Source organism: Uloborus diversus, chromosome 7 (genome assembly GCF_026930045.1).
Source record: "Uloborus diversus isolate 005 chromosome 7, Udiv.v.3.1, whole genome shotgun sequence".
NCBI lineage: Eukaryota > Metazoa > Arthropoda > Arachnida > Araneae > Uloboridae > Uloborus > Uloborus diversus.
Window position 1 is genome coordinate 70,123,065 of NC_072737.1, and position 19,428 is coordinate 70,142,492.

Genomic DNA, 19,428 nt, shown 5'->3' on the forward strand with positions numbered 1-19,428 from the left:
GCACCAAAAATATTGTGAAGCTGGGTGGCACTATCATAGAAAATTTCCGTATTTGACGCCCAACTTTAGGCTTTGTTTGATATTGATAATGCAAAAGTGAGCAGATGGACTAGGTTTACTTCCCAAAATCTTTCTTAAAGATGGAGTTCATTTTAGGTTATCTTTAAGAAGGAAGGATAAGCAAGCTCTCCCACCCACGTAAATTTCTAAGAGAGAAATTTTGGGCTATCTTTGGGGAAGTTAGGAAACGGGATGAGGAGTTTTTCGTCTTTCCCTTGGAAATATTTCGAAATAGAACATTTAAAAACGCAGCTTAATTCTTTGGAGACGTTAGGTGAGAAAAGGGAAAGGATTAAGGGATCTCTTCTCTCTGAAAGATTTCAAAATTGAAGCCCTAAAATCGCATTTTAGGCTTAGTGTGATAATGTTAGGAGATTAGTCATGTTTTAGTCGAGTGCTGTTTTTACAAATTCATATTGAAATATCAAAGTTTTAAAAACGAAATTTTGGGCTATATGTTGAGACTTTAAAAGAGAGGGTAGGAGTTTTCTCTAGGAAAGTTTTCAGAATTAAAGGCCGAAATATGTATTTTTTGGTTGTTTGTTACGTTAGAGAAAAAGACAGGGTTTGGGGTTCTACCCAGAAATTTTTAAACATTGAGGTCTAAAACTGTATTTCTAAGCTATCTTTGGTAATATCAGGAAAAGAGATGAAAATTCAAGAGCTCCTCCTCCTAAAAACATTTTGATGCTAGCTTTCATTCTGTTAGACTACAGAGTGGTGGTGGGAGAGGTTCCCTACCGGAATTATTTGAACCTGAATGCGCTAAAAAAAATTTTAGACTGTGTTTGGCCAAGTTGAGGGACCAAACCAAATGTTGAAAAATGAAATTTGCTTACTTTCCATAAAGAATAGACTAACATGTGATCCAAAGTTGTCGGATAGATTATCTACTCTCAAAAGCAAGAAAACAGAAATCCCTTTTACTTCTTTTGTAATAGAGAACTGTTGTAATGAATGATAATTCAAAGTAAACTCTGCAACATATAAGGCCACCCCTGTGATGAGCAATACATTTTTTTGTATATCATTTTTCACCTCCACCTCCCTTTCTTACTGTTGTCACCATTTTCCTGAAGTTAAAAAAAAAAATGTTTGTTTTGGGGTTTTCCAAGAAACACTCTTAAAATCCAGTGTTAACTCTTTCTTATACCGAAAGTAAGAATACTTCATTGTTTTCTTCCTCCTGGAACTTCTACAGTCTAAAAAAATATTGGTCCCATGACTACCCACTGCCACCCCCTCAAAAAAAAAAAAAAGTTTTATAAAAAGTAATTTTAATCTGGGAGAGACACAAATGTCTTACATTTCGAAGATTTTTTTTTGTCTGCAGTAACAGATTAAAACCATAATTTCCTTATTTGTAAAATACGTTTTATTTTTTCCTCATCAAAAGGGTTAATTTGGCACCCCTCAAAAAGTGCTGCCCAGGGTGGAACACCCCCTCCGCCCCACCCTAGCTACCCACTGAATGACACTAACAGAAAATTTTGATCAGCAAATTTCTTCCCTTTGCCTTGTTTTCTTTAACTGTCTAGAAAAAAATGCAATATTAAACTTTTACATGTGTTCTGACCCATGGTTAGAAAAAAAATAGAGCACCACTAATTAAACCAACCACACACTGCTTCCTTATTAACCTTTTCATATTCATTTATGCCTTTCTATTTAGCAAGCTAAGTTCAGATAAACAAATTAGAAATTGTTGATATTTTTATCCTGGATTTTGATGAGTTTTTTTTTTTTTTTTCTAAAAAAAACATTTTGTTACTGACTTTATGTAGCAAATGGAATTCTTTTCGAATATTATTGGATTATTCTTAATTGTTAGTAAAAATGTGTTCTTTTCTCTAATTTATTTGGATTTCCCCTCTTTTTTTTATTTTGTAACTTGTGATTAAAGTGTATTGCATCTCTTTTTTAAATGAACTGCTAAACTGTTTTTCTTTCATTTCAGGTTGTTCTTTTCCTATCACCAGGGATGTTCAATTAATGCATTCCCCTATTCTGCTAAATACCAATGAATCTGCATCTGAAGTTGAATGCACGTTTACTTTTAATGAAGACTTGCACTGGCCATACATCCTTCCTTCTGTTATCTTTGAGGAATTCAATCTTACTCAATCTACTGTTAATGTTGATGGAGCCACATTTTTTGGAAATTATAATCACAGTAACTATTTTCCTTAGTCAATTTGCTGTAAAACATTAGTCAATTTCAGCTTTAAAATGCAGTTTACCTATACTGTCATGTCTTCATGTTTGAAATTCAATTAAGAAAATGTTTTTCGGATTAAGTTATGATCAGTTTTCATTAATTGTATTGAAATACTTTTCTTTGCTTGCTACTAACATTGAGATTTTTATATACTTTAACATATCCTTTTTTTTTGCGGTGATAGTAATTAAATACTACTAGCGGCTTGTCCTGACCTTGTTTGGGTTAATAAAAACTATCTATCTTTAAAAAATGTTATGCTGTAACTTTTTAATTTAAAGTTTAATAGCAAGCACCATTTTTAATATTTTTATATATATATTTTTTGTTTTTGATGAGATTTGAAACTAATTGTTTTAACTCATTTCCTGATTGAGAGAGACTAACATATAATTCCCTTTGAAAAATACAGTTTGTGTGTACAAAACATAAACTGGTAGTGCAGATAAACTATTGGTTTACAAAATTCGTAAAAATACATATATATATATTTTGTTTTTGGAATGTCTCAAATTAATAGGTTTTGCAATCTTTGTATTAAGAAGTTTCGCTTTTTGAAGAATGCAGGCGCAGGAAAATTATTCCGAATTTTATTTCTTTGAAATGTAACTTACCAGGGTCTGTAAAAATTGATAAAGTTATTTTTCGGTCGAAATTGGCTCTACTTAGAGCTTCGATCCAAGAAACTAGGAAACGCCTCTCGTTTATTGAACGTGAGCTCTATGATTTGCATCTCTCTATTTCAAATTCTATTTCTCATTTTGATTATGTTGATAGAACTTCTTGGTCTAGAACCCTTCGTTCTTCGGAGAATCATCAAGTTGTTTTGAAAAAGAAATTAGCTAAACTTTATAGAAATTCGAAAGTTGTTCCTTCGGAAAATTTACCAGTGGTAAATAAAAATGTTGTCGTTAATATTTCAAGTGCTCCTTTAAACAGTTCTCAAATTAATGCTCTGAAATGCAATGATAACTTTGCTCTGTCCAGCAAACCTTCTTTTTCTAAGCTTATTGCTCCTATTGAGAAAGCTTTTAAATTTAGTGCCTTATCATCCAATCAAAAAGATTGCGTTAGGCATCTTATTGCTTCTAATGTGGACTTTAATTCTAGAATTTCCAATCCTGTCTTTACTAATACTGTTAGTCGTACTGTAAAGAGTTTAATTTCTAATTCAGATATTGTTGTTACCAAAGCTGACAAGGGTGGTCAAATTGTTGTTCTTGACAAATCATCTTATGTTGACAAAACTAATGATTTGATTTCTTCTGGTCCATACTTAGAGATTTCTAAAGATCCGAGTGAAAATGAGTTAAAGGCTATTTCTTCTGCTGTCAAGTCTGTTCAGTCTATTCCATTAAATGTTAAACGCTCTGTTATTCCTTCTATTGCTAATTGCGCTAGATTTTATGCTTTACCTAAGGTACATAAAGCTGGCATTCCTTTCAGGCCGATTGTTTCCAATATTGGTACGGCTTCTTATAAACTTGCAAAATATTTAGTCTTGGTGTTTTCTCCTCTTATGAGTCATAATGTATTCACTGTAAAAAACTCTATCGATTTTGTCAAAAAAAATTCAGAATTGCGTTCCAAATAATTCCTTTTATGGCTTCTTTTGATGTGAACTCATTATTTACGAACGTTCCGGTCGAGGGTTCATTGTTATGCCTTCAGAGTAGACTGTCTGAATTTCATTTTACTTCTAAGGAAATTGAGGATTTAGTTTTCCTTACTCATACTTGTCTGAAGCAATGTTCCTTTGTTTTTAATGCTAAATTTTATACAATGTCGGATGGTTTGGCAATGGGAAACCCACTTAGCCCCATCCTTAGTGATATTTACATGCATTACTTTGAGCTCAAGTTATTTCAGAAACTACAGTTTCAATTCTATGTTCGCTATGTTGATGACTGTTTTGTTCTTATGAATCACGATCAACTAAGCATTGATGATGCTTTATCTATTTTAAATTCCATTGAACCTTCATATTCAATTCTCTTGTGAAAAAGAACAGAATAATTGCCTTCCATTTCTGGATGTTCTCGTTTCTCGAACTGAGTCCGGTTTTGAAACTACAGTTTATCGCAAACCTTTTGCTGTTTCATTACCCCCACATAGATTATCGTCTCACCCTCCTAATCAAAAATATTCAGCTTTCAACACATTTGTTTATTGTGCAATGAATATTTGTTCTTCACCTGAGCTTCTTAATGCGGAACTCAACTATTTAAGAGCTGTGGCTGTTGATAGAGACTATCCGCCCACCTTAGTTGATTCCATTTATAAAAAACTTTGCAAAAAATCTCAAAATATTGCTCTTAATAGAACTTTTAACACTAAGAATTTAGTTGTTCTGCCTTTCTTCCCTGGTATTAGTTTTCAGGTTGCTAAGATTCTGAAGCGATTCCAATTCCAAGTGGTATTTTCTCCTATTAATAAACTTTCTTTCTCTTCTCTTAAAGATCCTATTCATCCTCTTAATTGTTGTGGGATCTATAAAATTGTTTGCAATTGCGGACTCGGATACATCGGACAGACCCGCCGTTCTTTGAAATTTCGGTTAAAAGAACATAAAACTATGTGAGGAAACAACAGCTGAATAAATCCAGTATTGCCCAACACTGTTGGGAATCAAATCATTCTTTTGATTTAAACTCTTATCAAATTATCCAAAAATGCCCCAATTCGTTGGATCTTGATTTTTGGGAATCTTTCCACATCCTGAGGAACCGTTCTAATTTAGTCAATGATCTTACTGCAATTCCCTATTTTTCTTCTGTGTGGACTCCTTTGTTAAAATTGGTTTAGTTTTTATATTATTTTTTATGTAAACGTCGTACATTTCTTACTTTTATTTTTTTCATTTTTTGCTTTCTTATTTCGTTTGGTGATTAACTAATTCCAATATGTTTATCCTTCACTTTGTTCTTAAATGCATTTCTCCATTTGATACATTGCTTTCATACATAGTTTTTCCCGCTGGTAAATTTATTGCTAATTTATTCAGAGTGGTTTCATTTTTGGACTTTTTGCATTGTTTATGGGTTTTCTTGGAAAATTTATTACTTAACAGTTTTTTTCCTGATGGAATTATATAATAAATTTTGCCTCCATGGTGTCATTTTATCTTTTTTGTTTTGTTTAATTTCTTGTTTTTGATATTTATACTATCTCCTGTTCCACCGTGTTGCTTTTCTCCGATGACTTTTCATCCAGAAGCTCACATTTCTTTGCATTGAAAAAGGTGTTCCTTGTAACACCGAAACACGTGTCTGCAATATCTTGCAATATTTGTGCTTTCTGACGTTGGATTACTGATTTTTCGAATTTTCAGCACAAAGGTATTTATTCGTTATTCGTTACATATATGCATAATTTATAGCCGATGTCAATCAGTTAGAATGCACCTTTCATGTAATGAAAGAATTTTTTAAATACTTAGAATGTTTCCAGAGATTACCTCGAACATATAAACATTCAAAAATCCACTCTATTTCTCTTTTTAATATTAGTATAAATATACAGTGAAATCCACTAAATTAGACCACTAGTTAATTGTTCCAGCTGCTTATTTAGACCAAATGTTAAAGAACAGAAATAAATCCTGTTACACAAGCCTAAAATTATTCACTTATAGAGACCAAAAATTTGTTTAATCGGACCAAGGAACACAAGGACAAATCGGGAAAAAAAAAATCTAGAGATTGCCCACCTGAAGCAAGTTTCAAGTGTGTCAGCGGATGTAATAGTTAGTGCAATAAAAGTTAATATTGGTTCCTTGTAACTTTCAGTCGAACCCAGCAATATCAGCAGGGAAAAAAAGGTTAATGAAACTCCCATTACATGGTGGCACTGTTCCAACAGAATAAGAAGATCAGTGAAATGTGAATTTTCTTCAGTTCAGTTAACGCGTTCAATAATACATAAATGTTTTCAAACATTTTTTTTCCTGTTGTAAATTATATTTGATCGAAATTTTTAATGGCTTTTAGTACTTTTTATCACTTATTTTTTCACTCTCACATTTTTAGTTACATCTGGTTGTTGAATTTAATTGTACTGACTGGAAGGAACTGAAACCGTATTGGTTTGAACTTATTGTTGAATGAGTGTAAAAAGATTCTTCGGCTTATTTTAATTTATTTTTAATTGAAAAAAATTCGTAAACAGCATTTTTTGTTCTTTGTACAGAGAAGGGTGAGGTTACATAAAACAAAAAATGATGTTTACCCTCACCATGCAAACTACTATTGGCCCCGCTTAAACGAATACCATTGGTTCCAAGAAATAGTATTCGATTAAGCGGGGGAGAAAAAATTACCTTTCCAAATTCACTACATTTATCTTTTAACATAATAATAATAAATCAGTATGGAAGTAATTAATATAATTGGTAAACTTTTTTTAAAAATAAGCGAGGTAAACAACAAAATAGTGTAATAATTAAACATATACAAAAGTACGAATGAAAATTAGCAATAGTAACTTAGAACTTGAGAAAGTGTTAAATCTTTGTTTTGGCACCCTTTTTCAGTACATTATATTTGAATAAGTCCATAAGAGTGAATGGCTTGCTCTAGGTCTTTTAAGAACACTTTTCTAACTGCTTTTTTTCCCTCCTTGTCTGCCATGTTTTACATTGAATATTATCAATTTATTATTGTCTGCAATGTTTATATTTCTTTGTAATATTTGATTTAGTCGTCGACTGTGCTAAAATATTTTTTGGTAATGGCAGCTACAAAAGAAATTCGACAGAATAGTGGAAATACTTTGATAGAATGTGAATGCTGTTTTCTCCAGGGTGGCGGCAAATCAGGGAAAAGTCATGGAACTTTATTAATCGGGGAAATATCAGGGAATTTTGAAAAAATAACAAAAAATCTGGGAAAATTGTTTTTATGAAGAAATTTTTTTTTTTTTTTTTTTACTTTACGAAATTAAGTACTCTAATTCCCTACACATTTTCTGCCAATTATCTGTTCTAAAAAAAAAAGTAAAATTAATGAGGTGCAATTTTACACTGCCGCATATTTGTGCATCTGTGGTTGTTTATTTTACCTAGCTTGAAATTCTCTTTTACGCTTTCAATGCTACGTAAAATAAACAACCATACAGGCAAAGAGGAAGCCTTCATTAATGCCTTAGCTCCTTTGCCTTTATTCCATTGTCTCGAAGTAATTAGCATACTCTAATCACGATTTCAAAAAGAAATCTTTGGTTTTTGAATTAATACTATAAAAGCTTAAAAGTTATTACTTCTTCACGTTTTAAATTTAATTGCTAAAATTGAACTTTCAAAAAAAAAAAAAAACTTTGTTTTTTGCCGTTATACTATTTGTTGTCACCGCAGATTATAAAGGCTTTCCTTTCTTTAGACTTAAGTAATTCTTTAATTTTATAACCATGTTGTATTCTTCTTTTATATATTTTAAAATTTACTAATTGCTTTTTTTTCTTTTTTTTTCCTTGCATTTCAAAGTTTGTTACAAAGGCAATCTAAGATTTTTTTTCGTTACATACTGAAATCATTTGAAACAGAGTTAACTTGTGTACTTAAGTAAATATCTTTACTTTTTTATTGTTAAAATGCTGTATTCATTCATTAAAACCTATGTTCTTGATTAGAGAAAAGCTCCCTATGAATGTATGTCAAATGGTTTAATCTGTTTTGCATAAATATGTCAATTAGTTATATAAAAATAACTACATTACTTCTATTCTTTCACTATTACTTGTTATTCTTGCAACAATTATTATACTGTTTGAAAATTTAGTTCAAAATAATTTCAATTACTTTTTAGTTCTATTATAAATACACGTATGTTTTTAAGAGTAATTTTAATAGTTTCTTAAAATTCTTATGCTAAGTGGTTTCTGGAAGTAAAGTTTTTTTTTTTTTTCAAATTTTCTATAATCTGTCCATGTATAAAAATTTAATATACTGTTTTATAGGTCCCCCCCCCCAAAAAAAAAAAATTGTCTTGGCTTTTTTTTTAACCATTTTATTAAAAAAGTAGCATCTTTTTAAAGTATATCTTTAGTTCATCAACTTTACACAACTTAAAATGTTTAAAATACTGCATTTTGTACAAACATACAATGGATTTCAAGTGGAGCAAAGGAAGAAAAACATTATCATTGGTAACGTAAATCAGGGAAAAGTCAGGGAACTTTTTTTCACAGTTCCTGTCGCCACCCTGTTCTCGAACAATTTGCCAAAAAATATTATTTTGTATTTTTTATGTCAATAATTGTGTACTAATTTGTTTTAAATTTTTCTCACCAAAAATATTTATGAAAGATGATTAATATTATTCGATTACCCGGGGAAATAATTTGATTAAACCAAGATTTTTAACATTGTGCCAATGGGGAAATGTTCGGTTCCGGGAGATTTTATTCGTATAAGCGGGTATTCGTTTATTCTTCACCCGATTAAGCTGGACTGACAGTACAAACATAACTAAAATCATATTGGTTTGAACGTGTTGTTGAACGTATGTAAAACGATTCTTAGTTATATCTTTTTTTTTTAAGTGAGATTCTTTTGTAAACAGCAATTTTTCTTTGTATAATCACCATACATGTGGAACTCACAATAGCCATAATGACACTTGAATGTTTTGTATGTTCGGTCAAGCTAAACAAGTCCTGTTCGTTTAATCTGACCAGCCAGTTAATAGGACCAAAATGGTCCCATCCCAATGTGGTCCTATTAAGGGGGGGGGGGACCAGTTTAGACTGTTTAAAAAATCCACTTTTTTAAGTATCATAAAATGTTAGTAAAACTATTCAAGAATTTGTTTCCAAAGTTTGAGTCAAAAATTCCGATTAGTTTCAATGCTATAAGCATGTAAAATGACTGTGGACATTTGAAAACATTCACAGCATTTTTTTTTTCAAATGTCTTTTTTTTTCCTTGAAACAACTTTTTTCAGCTGGTGTGCATTCTAGCTCAGAGTTTTTGTCCAATCTTTCTAAAAATTTCTGTGAATATTCTTCATTCAATTACACTCTATATGAACCTAACTCTTCGATGATATTAAGACGAGATTTCCAGGTATATTCTAACCTGGAAATTAGGAAAAATTACTTCTTCAGTAGGGTCCTGGGCACATAGAACAGCTTACCAGAAGAGGCGGTAATGAGCAAGAGGGTGGATAGCTTTAAGAGGGCCATTGATCTTCACTGAGGACTTATAAATTAGCTAGGACCAGCCTAGCTTGGCCCAGAGCCTGCTAGTCATCACATTTGTATTATTCATGAAAAATATTTTTTTAATACAAGAAGTATAAATAAAATGGTAGAAAAACATAACATTGTAATCAAACACCTCAAAAACGTGCAATTTTCAACGTTTTTGATCACAATTAGGTTCATATTCTAGAGAAATACAGTCGAACCTCGTTCTCACGACACATCTGGAACTGGCAAAAAAGTGTTATAATAACCGGAGCGACGTCATAACCAGAATAGTTTAAAAGTTCATTATTAAACGTTAGTTCATAATAATAAAATTAGATTTAATGAAAAATTAATAGTGTTTATGCTTTTAAATAGATTCAACTAATGTAAATTTGAGTTATTGGTGAATATAACAAAAATTCTTTTTAAAAAAACTTCACTTATTATTTTTTTAAAAATTCTACAATACTTTTTGCTAAAGTGTTTGCTAAATTTTCGAATAACATTTTTATCACTCCTCCTTTTCACAAAATTATCAGCAAGAAAGAAACAAATTCAAGACTCTTCACTTTTGGACGCTGTTTGATTAGATTTCGATGGCCTACCCCACCTTCCGAAGGTGAAAAATCTCTTTCTAATTCCTTTATCCACTTTAGAGTTATGTGTCCCTTTTCAATATAATGAGGAGCTCTTATCTCTTTTCCTCTCATGGGAGAAGCTTGTAGTGACCACCTACAGCTTAGCTTAAAGTAGCTATGGTCTTTCTCTTCTCCTGCTGTTTTCCTCGTCCAGTATTACAATCCACCCGCTTTGAACTCTTTTCCATTGTCCCTCTTGTCAAAGTTTGAAGCCTGTACCTTTCAGAACTTATCTACTCGTCTCCCACCATTTTTGAGGTGTCATGCCTGGTCAAATCTCTTGTCTGAGTCCAAAGTTTCTACAACAAACATTTCCAGAAGTTTTCATTATTTTATGGAAAATTTTTCAATTGCAAAGAACTATTTGATCCAATCTGCTTAGCTCGAAGTGACATCGTAACCGGAGTTGCCCCAAAAAACTCTCGTAAAACCCGAAGCCACTTAACATTAAAACTGTATCGCATAAGTTTGGGACTTTGAAAAAGTGACATGACATCCAGAGTGTCCTGAAATCCGGATGTTGCAATAATGAGGTTTGACTGTATGTTGTTTACGAGAAAGAAAATTTTTACTGATTAAACGCAAAAATTGTGGCTTTGGTAATGCACGCCAGCAACAAGCTCTGATGGCGACCACCCATCAACAGTAGCTTCTATCTAACTCCACTAGTTCTGGTGGAAATGACTTCGAAAAATTACAAGGTGTACTTCAAAAGATGAATAAAATATCCTCCAAGTTTAAAGGATTTCTGATTATTTCTTTGCTGTTAAAAAAAAATTACGAAAAACACTAAAATTTCGGCCTTCCAAACTGGTTCCCCGCCCCCCCACCTTAATCGGAATCAACTGTACATGAACAAAAGGAATTATAAAAAGGCCCTTGAGTAATATGAGTACAAAAAATTTTTTTGATAATAAATGAAAAACAATGTAAGAAGGTTAGTATTAATTGTCGATAAATGTGACCTAGAAAAGTGTTTTGCATCTTTTAAAATGATATTTCAACAATTCAATGTCTGGAAGTTTTATATTATCAGTATGGTAAGTCAGGGAAAACCAACTGGAAGCGTGAGAAGTAGAAGCCCAATCTAAAGTAGGCACCCTGAAATAACTGTATTTTGTTATTTTTAGTTACTTTCAAGCAGCGATAGGTAACCTAAACTAACTGTCGATCTACTTTCCAAGTTTTGCAAACACCAAGATCGACTTGGGGGTGGGGATAATGTTAAATACAATATTTTTGTTTGCTTCAACTGGGGTTGCACTTGTACAGGGTTTGTCCGGAAAGTAATCGGACTGATTTTCTTCCGCCGCGACTGTACTTCGGAGCGTGCACGCGCCGACTGGATTCGGTAGAGGGCGTTCCTAGCTAACGAACGAGCCTCTAGTCGGTAGTCTCCGAGCACCTGGAGAGTCAGGACAGGCATTTTCGCGCGACGTGTTTCTGTGAGTGGTGCAAGCCGAAAATGCAGCGTTCCTTAGAGCAGAGGGTACACAATTAAATTCTGTGTGAAACTCGGTAAATCTGCGACAGAGACGTTGGATATGATCAAGCAGGCTTACTCAGATGTTGCTTTAGCAAGAAATGATGTGTTTCGGTGGCACCATGCCTTTTTGGCGGGCCGGGAAGAGGTCGCCGATGAAGACTGCTGAGAGACTTTCGACTTCGACAAACACCAACAATGTGACTTGTGTGCTCAAAGTTTTGAACTCAGACCGTCGACTAAGTATTCGTTTAATTGCCCAAATGTTAAATTTATCAAAATCTGTGGTTCATGACATTGTGACGGTGCATTTGAACATGCCCAAGGTGTGCGCGAAGTTGGTGAACAGCTACCTGACCAAGGCCGGCATCCCAATGCTTCCGCAGCTGCCCAGATGTGGTCCCCCTGGACTTTTTTTGTTTCCTCGCCTGAAAAGGTCGATGAAAGGCAAGCATTTTGAGGCGACAGAGGGGATCCAAGCAGCATGCACCGCGGCTCTCAAGGCTATTCCGGAGAATGTGTTGGGGAGAATTTCTAATCTAATAATATCTCCCCAATGTTTCTTTGATACTAGCAGAGTGAGTTCGGAAATAAGACTTAACAAACTATTTCTAACTTGCATGAAGTTTATTTGAACAATAATGTAAATAGTTAAAACATGCTGTAAATGATAAAAATAAATACTAAGAACATAATCTCTCCACATGCTACTTTTGCATGAGATAACTAATACTGCAATGCAAACTGCATGACTATTGACTAAAAAACTTCGATGAAGTAAACCCATTGGGAAATCAGCTAATTCCAGCTCATCATTTCTAATAAAGGGCGAGCGGCACGAACAAGCAAGTTTGAATGCCGATCGAGCGACCGCCTACAACGACGTGAGATGATCAAAGAGAGCAAGAACTAAAGCCGCGAGCAGTTTAAATATTCCCCCGGGTCATTAGCATATCAGAGTCACGTGAACGGACACATCACTGCTATTGTTAAGCACACGTGCCATCAGATTCCTTCTAGAAGCATCTATGACGTCATCCACAACAGAGTTCCCGCCACAGGTGGACGAAAGTGAAACAAACATTCGGTCGATTCGACCAATGTGAATGAGTGCTGATAAGAGTCTTTTACCCCAGTCATGCAGAATGATTGGTAATACATTATAAGTAAGGAAAAACATTCTTTTACTATTGGTGTTGTGAGGTGATGAGATAGGATTATTTATTGTTGAAATTAACAGGCATTTATGCCTAACAGAATGCCTACCGTGACGCCTTCAATGCTTGGAAATCGCGCTGCATCGACGCTGAAGGAGCCTATTTTGAAAGTTTTTAAAGAATTGTAACAATTGACTCAATAATTTTTTTTTAAATCGACTCAGTCCTATTACTTTCCGGACAAACCTTGTATATTAACATTTTCAGCACAAAATATTTGATTTTAATGCTTCCCTGTTTACAAATTTGTAAGAAATGCATATAAAATGTTTAACTTTTGAGGAATTTTTTTAAGAACAAAAGACAAAAAGAATATTTTGCATGCAAATTAAAAATTGGGGCATTTCCAGCAATTATAAAAAGTTTTGGAAAATGTTAAAATATCTTTTGATTTAAAAGTTCAGCCTAATTTTTTTTCCGGGAAACAATATGCATTTTTCTTTGGCAAAAACCATGGTACAGTATGCTGCCTGGATCGACGGGTTGCCTACCGCTGCTTTTAAGTATTGACTAGTGTTTATTCAGTAAGGATGGAAGATATTCAATTCTTGCTGTTCAAGTATAATTTAACTTCTATTTTTTCAATTATTCAATACCTAATAAATTTAATTTTTTCAGATCCTCCAGTTGACTTTTTCCCCAACTGGGCAGACAAGAAAATAATGCAAATAACTTCCAAAATGATAAAACATACTACAGAATATTATAGATTTCGTCTTCATTATGTAGATAAAAGTAAGTTTATTTTGCTGGAAAGTATTTCTTACATCAGTAATTTATTGTTGAATAATTTCTTGAATATAACCATATACTGCAGAACTTCAATTAGCAATATGATTGGTATCGGATCCCCTTTGGTAAATCGATAATTCTGCATAATATAGGTTCTGAAAAATGACTAACAGAAGACGGCAGAAACTTAATTCTGGCTTTAAACATGTTCACATTAAATTAGACTACTACATATGATGATGACTACATAAAATAATTACTACATTTTTGAGTACATTACTATAATTGCAACTAAATTTGTTCAGTACATGTCACACAAAATTAGAAAATAAAATATAAATTTAATATGATACAGTAAAGTTAACTAATCTTGATTGTGTTACGAAAGGAGGTAAATTATTTTCTAAAAGTGTTGGCAACCTTAATTTGCATTAGTTTTTTCTCATTCGTTCTTTTCTTCTTGCAACAAGATCGCATCAGCAGAATATGCAAATTACCAGTAGCATTTAAGCTCCCGGCACTTTGCCTCATTGTCTTCCCTTTCAATTTCAACCCAAGTCAGACTTGGTTGTTTTTTTTCGGCAGCTCAGTTGAGTCTGTCCGTTTTTGCCGATAACTTCGGCTTACTGCTCTTGATGTGAATATCATAGCTCAATATGATTAACATTTCATACTTTGACTTAGAATTTTGGCTTCAGAAGTCATTTAAAGTATAATGAGCTACTTAATATTGAAAAGTTCCCTTTCTGAACTAAATCAAGGGCACTAGCACTGGATTTTATTTTGTTAAATGATGAAATGATGTTTAATTTTTTAGTTGACATAAACAAATATCATTTATTAATTACTTGAGTTATTGAAAGACACTTTTAAATTTTTGCCAGTTTCTGCCGGTTTTTACCGGTTATAACCAGTTTCTGCCACTGACACGGCAAAAACTAATTTCTGCCGGCAGAAAGCCAACCCTGTATCATAGCCATAATAAACAAGTTACTTTTAACTTTGGCTCTTACAGTGAAACCTGTGTAAGTTGACTACTTGCGGTGCACTACTTTAGTGGTCAACTGCAACAGGTGGTCCACTTTACAAAGGTTGATTTTATATGATAAGGGCTAAATCCTTGCCTGAAAAAAGCGGTCAACTTAGGTGGTCAATTTACAAGGGTTGTCAACCTCACAGGTTTTACTGTATTGATGTTGCACAAGATAAATATGTTTTTTCAAGAACTATCACACATCCTGGTTGAGCTTCCACTAAAAGTTAATTAGCTGAGCACTTTATAAAGTTCACAGTTTAACGTTGTCAATAGTGCAGTGAACTGGATTTTTTCTTTTACTTTCATTCTTTCGCTATCCATTTTAAAGGCATTTTAAAAACAGAATTATGTTTAAAATATGTACTACTGGGTTTGGGGAAGGAATTCGCCATGATAAAAATGCATGGAGAATTAATCTGCAATAGCAAGTCTCTCGTGATCTTGAAGTGATATTTACCTATCAAAAAATGAGTTATGTTACAAATTCAGTTAACAGACATTGGTTGAATGCAGTTTTAGTTAAAAGAATTTCACATTATAGAGGTTCTACTGTATTATATTTATAGTCAATGTTTGATGTCCTTTTCAAATAAAATAAAATTGAAATATATCCTAATAAAAGTAAAGCTTTGCTTTAATAACTCAACTGCAAAAAGTGGAATACTTTCATCTTTTTCTCAATATTATATGCTTTTAAGACTTCATCCTTGCTTGTAAGCAAAATGACTTAGTTTTCAAAAGAAAAAATATAAACTCGAATGACAAATGCTGGACTATAAATCAACTGCTGGACTGAAGAACCATGTTTTCAAACATGTAGTGAATAATCATTAAAAAATAAAAATGGCATAAATTAGTATTTTGTTTTTAAATTTTTAGATTGTCTTTCAAAAATTGTTAACTTTAAAATATTAATGTTGTATCTTGTCAATTTTTTTTTCTCTAATTTGTATCTAAGAGCATAAAAAAATATCAATTTTGTAAACTAGCATTCATCTGGTTCTATGGTACTAAATTTTTTTCTTTTATTAGGTTGGCAAGTCTGCACTTGTCAATTCGCAATGTGCCTTTTTTCTATCATTGCACATTAGACTCAATTAGATGAAAATGTTAGTAAAAGCTCTGATCACAGAGAAACATCTCAGGAACAAATTCAAAACTTTAATTGAGGCAAAGGTAAAAAAGATGTTTCTACTGGCCAAAAAATTAAGTCTTTCATGATGACTATAGTTTGGGCAAGCCTAACCTGGCAGCGGTTCAATACTGTGATTAGAATCTGCGTAGCCTTTACAATGCTACTAGGTTAGATTTGCCCTCACTGTTATTTAAAAATTAACTTGGGAGCAGAAAAACAAGCCTTCTAGCATTAAAATCAACACCCTTCTTAAAGTGGGTCTCGTACAAAAAAGCAAGTAATGAACCATTTTTGTTTTCATACATGAATTAGGCACATTTTGTGTGTACAGAAACATAGTTTTTCATCTAAAGCTGTGCTTCTTAACCTTTTCACCGTTGAGGACCACTTGTTATTCTTACCAATATTGGGTAAAATGAGTTAAATCCAAAAAATTTCTTTAACTAATTTAATTTAAACTATAAAAATGATAAACTTCAATATTAACTCAAATGGTGGCGGACCTCAGGTTGAGAAGCATTGATCTAAAGGGCTAAAAAAAGTTGAAATTTGTTGTACAGTTTTATGCAAACATAGTCTTATTTATTACTTAATTATCTCGCCTTTAATAAAAATAATATCAAATAGTAGTTCTTTCAGGAAATTAAATTAATTTGATCACGTCTTATACACAAAATTTTTATTTATGAATTTATGGTTCTGCCAATTGATTAAATAAGGGGTTCCCAAACTTTTCCAAGTCTTTGAAGAGTTAGAATTTTCTTACAGCACCCTTGTCATTTGTCTCTACGATATATATGCACTTGTAGAGACAGATTGAAAAACTTAATGTTTATGTATTTGTGTGTTTTTTAGTGGAAAGTACGAAAGAATGTTGCAGCAGGGTTCCCACTCATTAATTACACATAAAAATAGGGCATTTTATGCTTTGGAAAAGAGAATGGTAGCAACTTTTTTTTTATTTTTAATGAAGCAAAACATTTGAAAACTGGTAAGATTTTGACAAATAAACTACACAATGTTTTGTTTCATAAACAACAACAGTTTTATATTTGTGATCACTTAGTGAAACCATACTAGTACAATAAACTTCTGGTCACAGCACTTGGTTTGATTTAGCCCCCTTTCATTCGTTTGTGGCACCCTGCTCCTATAACTGTGGTACTCACTTTGGGAACTCCAGGATTAAATTTATCAATGATAAAAATAATAGCATTTTTATTCAAATTACAATTTTCTATACCTTTTTTTTGTTAGTGCAAAATTTGTTATACACTTAATTTCAGGTTTTGAACAAGCCTCTCTTTGGTTGATGTTTAAATATATGTTGTATCTAATTTTGTTTTAGTTTTTAAATTCTTTTAACAGCATTTTTTTTTCAAACTAGGTTGTAGTGGCTTAGTGAAAGTGGTGGACACAAGATCTAGTCACCTTATTTCACCGAAATATCAACTTAATAATGGATCCCACATAACTGAATGCCGTATGGTCATTCAACATTTAGATCCTAAATTAATTTTGGGTTTAGTTTTTGAGAGTGTGTCCTTTGACCATGTGAATGATATGATTGCAATTAATGATGGTGCTAGTGAACGTTCCTCACCATTACTGCAAGTAACCGTTTCAAACAAAAACAAAGCAATGTGTAAGTAGATTACTAATTTTATTTTAATATTTTTACTGAATCTTGTAATGATACTTGTTTGTGTGTATGTATGTATTTTCTACTTTATTTAAAAAAAAATCTCGAATACTTTTCATATTTTGCCAGTAACCCTTCTATAAGATATAGGAGGATAAAGGTTCCTAGGAAATGCCATGTTGTGTGAAATCTTGTTATATAAGACTCTGAACCAGTACAGGAAGAGTAGATGCTGAAAACTCATTAAAAACTGACTTTAAAAAATGCATGTAAGATAGGGGAAACTATTGAGACTTGGCCCAATTTTTGGTTTTTTATTTTATTTATTATTATTATTATTTTTTTTTTATTTATTTTTTTTTTTTTTTTTTGTAGAATAGTTTGAACAAAATAAAAAATATACTTACATAGTTATTATGGCTAAAATAACAGCTTAATTCTAAGTAGCAATGGTACAAAAAAATTATACTCATCACGTCTGCAAATGTTTCAAGTGTCCCTAGAGCTAGGGAGACTTGACCCAACACTTAGGGAGACATGCCCCCCTCATGAATGTAAGAAGACTCATAGATATTGAAATCAAAAATGCAGGTTTGGTGGTGTTTTTTGCTTTAATAAGTGATACTTGAAGTGAATGAACAAATGTTCACTTTTTAGGTGAATTGTTACAGATTTTTTCAAAGTTAATCTTATTGCGCATCAGCTGAAAAGCAGAAGTCTAATTCAAAACTTTATCAGCTAAGACCTAAACAATATTTCAGTTATTTTATTAAGAAACAAATCATTGGGCTTAAAAATCATTAGTATTTTAGCTATGCATGAACACAAAATCATTGAAAAAACAACAAATTATTCTTTGCGTCAAGGCACCCTAGTTAGCTTGGGTCAAAGCTCCCTAAGTAGCTTTTTCTTGTTTCCCTTAAATTTTTAGCAACTTAGATAAATAAAATCAAATCATTAGGCCTAAATCACAATATGTTATGTATTCAAAAATAAAAATTCATTGAAGGAACATCAAATTGAACAAAAAAGTAATGTTAGTCTTTGGGTCAAGTCTCCTTCGTTAGCTTGGGGTCAAAGCTCCCTAGTTTCCTTCCTTTTGTTTACTTTAAATTTTTATCAACTTAAATTAAGATTATATAAAACTATTGTATATCAATAGATAGCTATTAAAGTGACTAAAACATGTATACTTTTAAAATTCATTTCCCTCAAAACTGGAGAAAAAAAACTAAAAAATCCCAAAATCTTCAAAATTTACTTTTTTAGGTGCAGTATCATTTAACACTGAATTTCTTGAAAATCACTGATTATTTTGAAATGGCTTATCCCTGCAAAATATGCGAAATACTGTTGTGTGACTAGTGATGTGGATCGGTTAAATACCCAGCGGGTAGGTAAATATTTCTTGGGTATTTACCTGGGTATTTACCCAAGGCCTGGGTAAATATTCAAAAACTGGGTATTTCACAAAAAATGCAAAAAAGTGAATGGGATTTTTTTTTAAAATCTAAATATGAAATAATTGGTAAAAATGATAAATACATATATATTACACAGTTTATAATAGTTTTTATTGAAAGACTTGATGAAATCATGAAAGAAACATATCGTGAACCAAAGAATCTTTCTTTTCAATGTCATAATTGGAGAAGTATAAGCAATTCATTATGAACAGGATTTCAAAATCACAATCTAGGTACACCCCTAGTAATTTCGCATTTTGAAAAAATTTTTTAGGTAGTATTAAAAGGTGACTATTTTCTTTTTTAAACATAAACCCTAAAATAAAAGATTAAAAATTTTAAATGTTTATGTATATTATGTGTGTGTGATACAGAATACACCTGAACAATTGAACTAAGTGTGGAGGAAATTTCTGTATAAGATATAGGTAAATAAATAGTAATAATAAATTGAGCGACATTTCGTTACATTTTGATGTCATGCAGGGATATATTACTGGGTTGTAAAAGTCTAGGGACCTTAAATTGATGTTTGCTTTTTTTTGTAACCAGTTAAGCTTTTTACTTTTTGTAGAATGGTTTTTTTTATACCTGAAATTTGGCTATCAACATTGAT

The 19,428-nt window shown here is 32.2% G+C and overlaps 1 protein-coding gene across 1 annotated transcript in view; it reads left to right on the forward strand.

Annotated features, from left to right (window-relative positions):
• The window catches only part of LOC129226525 (uncharacterized), a 105,178-nt gene that overhangs the window by 31,027 nt on the left and 54,723 nt on the right, over positions 1-19,428 (forward strand). The window contains exons 6-8 of the mRNA XM_054861134.1: positions 2,018-2,233; positions 13,420-13,536; positions 17,092-17,349. Coding sequence (XP_054717109.1) covers positions 2,018-2,233; positions 13,420-13,536; positions 17,092-17,349 — 591 coding nt within the window. The remainder of the gene's footprint in view (positions 1-2,017; positions 2,234-13,419; positions 13,537-17,091; positions 17,350-19,428) is intronic.